Source organism: Orbicella faveolata, unplaced genomic scaffold, assembly GCF_042242905.1.
Source record: "Orbicella faveolata isolate gen_17 unplaced genomic scaffold, um_ofav_v1 contig_12, whole genome shotgun sequence".
In the NCBI taxonomy this organism is placed as follows: domain Eukaryota; kingdom Metazoa; phylum Cnidaria; class Anthozoa; order Scleractinia; family Merulinidae; genus Orbicella; species Orbicella faveolata.
In genome coordinates, this window is record NW_028301539.1 from 27634001 (window position 1) to 27640000 (window position 6000).

At 37.3% G+C, this 6000-nt stretch overlaps 2 protein-coding genes across 4 annotated transcripts in view; both read left to right on the forward strand.

Moving 5' to 3' along the window:
* LOC110049420 (uncharacterized) overlaps nt 1–4698 on the forward strand; it is a 33122-nt gene extending 28424 nt beyond the window's left edge. For all 3 annotated transcript variants that reach the window (XM_089283107.1, XM_089283108.1, XM_020755214.2), the window contains 2 exons: nt 1873–1955; nt 2879–4698. In XM_089283107.1, the coding sequence (XP_089139233.1) occupies nt 1873–1955; nt 2879–3687 (892 nt within the window). In that variant the 3' untranslated portion in view covers nt 3688–4698. The remainder of the gene's footprint in view (nt 1–1872; nt 1956–2878) is intronic.
* Nucleotides 4699–5192: 494 nt separating this feature from the next.
* The window catches only part of LOC110049399 (uncharacterized), a 10679-nt gene continuing 9871 nt past the window's right edge, over nt 5193–6000 (forward strand). The window contains exons 1-2 of the mRNA XM_020755194.2: nt 5193–5622; nt 5924–5972. Coding sequence (XP_020610853.2) covers nt 5434–5622; nt 5924–5972 — 238 coding nt within the window. The 5' untranslated portion in view covers nt 5193–5433. The remainder of the gene's footprint in view (nt 5623–5923; nt 5973–6000) is intronic.

Sequence of the window (6000 nt, forward strand, 5' to 3'; positions counted from 1 at the left end):
GTTTCTTGTAAAAAACAGAAGCATCACTACATCCAATAGCAGCCTGAAGTTCCATTATTGGAATAAAGTTATCAGCAGCAATGTTGTTCTTCATCATAACATATACCGTTCTAAGCTGGACAACATGTCTTCTTGTGATTTCCTGTGTTTCATACTCAATGTTCTTCTTTGCATTTGCAACTGTCACTTGAAAGCTTTTTCAGAGCTTGAGATCACTGATACTCGTAATGTGATCTTTCAAATTTTGGTGCCTTTTCCAGGGCCAACTTCTAATAATTGTTACAGCCAGTTGTTGTGAAAGGGTTTTTCTTACCTGTCATCTTACAGATATCACAATACATTTTTTCGTTTTCTTCTTTCAACCACATGAATTCTTCCATCCAAGCTGGAAAGAAACGCCTCTTGTTTTTTGCGGGCTGTAATTCCGAATCCGCTATCTTGCATTGTGTGCCACAATGCCTCACAATCGCACATTAGTTCTCGAGCCTCTGCGAGGAGTTCACAGCAAGAGCAAGCTTGAGAACGAAAAAAACAAAAGGTGGCACTGCAATAGTCGATTCAAGGGAGTGAATGTGCCAGATTTGGGAGTTGAAAGATGGACTAAGAAAACAGAACAAAGATTCCAAATTCTAATTTTGTTCTCAAGAGAATTTTTCACAGATCTACTCAGGTTTAAATTAAGTCAGTAGTAAACTACCATCCTGAACCATGTGTGTCCGAGAGGACCCGTTCTCCTTGCCATTTTGCGTTCCTTTTCCATTTTTCAGCCAAACAGTGCGTCTCGGACGCACATTTGCACGTAAGGGAAAACCCTGATGTTCGTTAAAAGTTTCTCTTATAGCAGTGCCGCGATGTGTAATAGCCTTCTAACTGATATCAGAGTATCTAAAACATTAGGTGAATTTAAGACAAAGCTAAGTAACTTCAGTTTTGAGTGAATTAATGAGACAGCGTCCCTGAAAAGCAGTACTTTTGTTTTCATTAATTTCTATTGAAATAGGTAGTTAGCTCAGTTTGTTTAGATTAGGCTTTTATTCTGTGTAATTACTTTTATAATGATTCTATTGTTTAATTTTTACATTTGTAGATATTTTTGCTTGTATACAACTGAGTGGAATTTACCATGTATAAATAAAGTCATCTATCTATCTATCTATCTATCTATCTATCTGTCTGTCTGTCTGTCTGTCTGTCTGTCTGTCTGTCTGTCTATCTATCTATCTAGCTGCATTTAACCTAAATGTGGCTTAGTTACTTGCCCTCATGTATCTCTGTATGGGAAAATCTGTAACAGATTGACATTTTCCATTCATTTTTTTTCCTGTTAAATGCCTGAGCTTATCCCAGTTCACGTGATGTCAAGTGACTTTAAGACTATTCCCCCACCCTGGATGCATGCAATGTTTGTGCATAATTAACAGGTTTCTCTGAACAACAAATTTGCAATTTCCCTATCAAGTGTGCTAACCATTAGACCAAAAACAACAACAACAACAACATTTTGCAATACAAACATAAAGTAATATGGTCACAATGGTCACTGTCCCCCAGGGAAGGGGCTTCAGCAGGTTGTTGTGCTGTTCCCATTAATGTAACTCGATTTTATGAGGCTTCAGTTTGCTTATAAGCAAATGGCCCATTACACTTAAAATATTTATCCAATGCCCTGTAAATAGTTCCAAAGGAAATACTTTATTATACATCTACAACTGTATTATTTAGCAACTTGCTTTCATACAGTGCAAAGATATCTTGAGGTCAATAACCAAATCAGAAAGACAAGAAAGAACAGTTCTGTAGTGTACATGCATGGTAATTTGCTCCTTTTAAATCATTTCCTAACACTGTGTATTGTAACATCTGTACTTGTAGACATATTCAGAAACACCTTAGTGAAGTAGCTGGAGAATCTGAAAAAGATGTAGAAGATGTTGCAGCTGGTGACAATGCTAAAGGTGCATTTTTTATTTCATTATTTCATATTTGTTACTTTTATTTGTGGATGTCTAAAATATTAAATAATTTATTTATACATACCTTAAATGATCTAACAGTCGCCCCCTCTTATATAAAGGCCTCTTATCCATTAAACGCCCCTGGTGTGGTGTTAAGAGTTTGAAATAGACGCTCCTCTCTACTAAATGCCCTATTTCTAATAGATGCCCCCCTCCCCAAATAAAAAAATACTCATCTAAAAATCAAGAAAACGCTCTGTAACGCAAAATCATTCAATTTATTTAACACCTTGGTTACTTGGACAGCAATGGCTTCAAATTGTATCCTGTTTGATCTCAAGTTCAAAGTACGGATTTCTTTCGGTTTGTTCTGGCTCGATAGCATCCAGGAACAACAAGGCCCACTTCACATTTTCATTTTCCACAAACTGCGACAGTGACCGTCACAAAGGAAGACTATCTTCCAAGCACAAGCACAGCTCTCTGTGCTGAGTGAGCCCAGCATCCCAAATGATGAAGCCAATTGTGAAAACACTGTTGACCCAGATGATGACGAAAACATTCATTTACAGTGTCTGGCATGTTGTTTTTTCCTGTCTAGGGTTAGCATGATCTTCACAGCACATGGAAAATTCAACCCTTCTAATGGGAAGAATTTTTTTGAAGACCTTTTGATAGAAATTATGAGATAGATTTTCTATTTTTATTGATGCAAGGTCCCCTCTAGTCTAGAATTATTCCCTTTTAAAATTGTTTGAAGAAAGGCACTCTCAGGACAACAAAATGTTAGGAAACAAGGACAAAGAAATCTATCAGTTGAAGCAGGTCTTACACATTTAAATGTAGCTTGTATATTCTTAGTTTATTAGTTAATTTATTAATTGATCAACTAATTAATTAATTTATTATTTATTTATCAACAGGTATATTTTATTTCTTCAAGTTACATGATTATGATGATAACCAAAAACTTGATGGACTAGAATGGCTGAAGGCTCTAACAGATTTTCACCAAGAGGATAATGACAAGGGGGAATTTAAGGAAGGAGGTCGTGTGTTCCTTGAGCATGAGGCAGAAGCTATCATAGATGAACTACTAACAAAACATGACATGGATGATGATGGTATGATTGACTTTTTGGAACTCATGAACTCAAGAGTCGAGTCTTTCATGACAGATTTGGACAAGCCTGCACCAGGAGGAGATGGAGGTGAACAGCAACAGCAGTATGTTGAAGAACAGTCATCACTGGAGCAAGAATTCAAACAACTTCAACAAGGTCAACAGCCTTCGGAGCACGATCAGCCACAACATGAAAGTGAACCACAGGACACCCGACAACGACAAGACCAACAAGAAGAACACAGTCAACAAGAGACCAATTCTGAGGAACTGAAAGGTGATCAAGAACAGCAAGACAATCAGCGGCAGCATGAACCTTCTTTAGATGATGAATATAAACAACAACAACAGCAACATGAACAGGAAGACCAACAAGAAGAGCAAAATCAACAAGAACATAATCCTGATGAACCTGATCAAGAGGAGCAAGACAATCAGCAGCAACATGAACTTTCTTTAGATGATGAATATAAACAACAACAACAGGACGCCCAACAGCAAGAACATAATCCTGATGCAACACAGGGTGATCAAGATCAACAACACAATCAAGAACAAAGAGAACCTTCGTTAGAAGATGAATATAATCAGCAACAACAACAGCAGTAGCAATAACATAAGATAATTATGACAATTTGAGAAAATTAATCAATAAGTGTGTAATAATAACATCTGAGTTTAGCCTCCAATGCTGTTGTCCTTAATGGGCTCACCAAGCAATCTTTTCTTGCATGACAAACCCAAAGATTGTCGCTAAACAAACTTACTACATGGTCTTGTTAAATTATGCACCCAGTGCCATACTCTTTCTAATAAAATTCAAATGCTTAGCTAGAATAGTGAATTATTTTTATGGGGTATTTTTCAGCCTTTTTAGGGGAATTTCTCTACTTCCATCTGACCATCCTTGCTTGTTTTTTAAAAAGCTATTAACTACCTTTTTAAAATTTAAATTTTCACTCGATGTGGTATTATGCCCAATCTTAACTTAATCCCAGGTCTCTTCCCAATCACTGGAGCTGGAAGAGAATAGAGATGGGCTGGGGGTGGGGTTGAATTTCTTTATGTAATTAACTGGCAACAGTTTCCAGCACTTTCTAAGACTTAGATTTTGATGGGTCATTTATAACCTTTTTATCAGTTGTTACTACAATAATGGTATCAAAAAAAACTGCCCAATTGTTATCGTTTTTGTGACACAAAAGGTTACCATAGCAACAGTGTAACCAGCTGAAACCCTGATTATGTACACTTTGACTGCCAATAAATGAGCTCAGTGACCTCCATTTTATATTGTTGAATTTCGATTTGCAGGATAAAAGATGTAACTTTTGGCAACTTTTGAAAAAATTATGTCTAATGGATTAGAGCCATAAAGATTACCATTATTGGTTCATCAATGGGTAGGCATTTTTATGTGATACCAATATTGTAGCATCACTTGATAAACAGGGGTAGACTGTATCGTCAAAGTATAGCTGTTGAGAAAGTGCTGGAAACTGTTGAAGCAAAATTGCTACTTATCACAGTAATGTGGTCATGGTATAAAAATAATGTTTTAATATATAATACGGGAATAAACCAATGATTCAATAAAAACTCTGATATTATACAAAAAAAGGGGGGAAGATGGTTGAATCTCCGAATTAGACCCCCAACACTGGTCTTAGTCAGTATAGACCCAATATTCCAATATGGGAAACGTACCACTCAGATGTGGTTTTGTATGAATTTTCTGAGCGGTGTATTTTCCAGTCAACACTTGTGTCTCTCATACCTGCCAACCCCCAGAGTACAAAAACCTGGAGACGGCTGGAAATCTTTGCATTGTAAAAATATAATTTTCGACAATGTCTGAATACTCTAAGGAAATCACCCGAAGGCCTTCCGAACGTTCCTGACGTCTCGAAAATAACGAAATTAATGAAAAAAAAAATTGAAAAGAGCCACAGTAGGTAGTTCCCGGGAGATTTGGTGCTCTAACCGGGAGACCGGGAGATTTGATGAAAAACTTGGAGACTCCCGGGAAAACCGGGAGAGTTGGCAGGTCTGGTCTCTATAATTAAAAGCTTATTCCTATCAAGTGGGCAATTACAGAGACATATAAGCTTCCGGGAAGCTTGCATTATCAAAACGTTTAAATGTGGCATGGCTGGCATGGCCTAGGGAGGTCTTGGTACCCCCAAACAAATTTGAAGAAGCCACAACTTTGCAGGCTGTAAAACGAAAACACTGCAGTTTGTTGAGCAGCCAGCTGAGGGCAGAAAAATTTTTTTTCTCCCACCTACTTTCCAGATATGGCTTTCGTGATGGCTCTATACCAGTCCCTAACGTGCCTTGAGCTAAATCCGGGACATGGGAAATGGAGGAAACGCGTTCGGCGCGAAGTACGAAAAAGCAACAACGAAACACGTCCTCAAATACCAAATATATCTTGCTGTTCTTTCTAAAAGCAGTATCCTTGTTACTAAAACGATGAAAAGGGTAATTCACCTTTTTTTGCTGTGTTACCTAGCAGAAGTAACTGGTAAAATTCACGTAGAGGTAAGAATGGCGTAAGTTAACCTTTTCCGGTCACTAATTAGATCGTTTCGTAGATTTTCGTTGGCTCTTGTTCCTGATGAAGAACTGTAAGCTTCAGCTGAAGATCATGTATTGTTTTCTCTCTTTGCCTGGGTAGGAAGATTCTGAGCTGCTATTTTTGAAATCAAAAGCAACTTCCATTGCTACCAAACAATTGATTGGACGTTTTCATTACATAACTTACGAATAACTGAAGGAAACCACACTAATCGACTTTTAAATAGTATGCTAAGCTGTTTGTTAATTTTTTTTTTAATTTTAGCGTTCAGGAATCTTACCAGTAAATTCAAAAAGTTTTGGAATCCAGTTCTGTGAGTATCAAGCTTTATATTAAAGCTT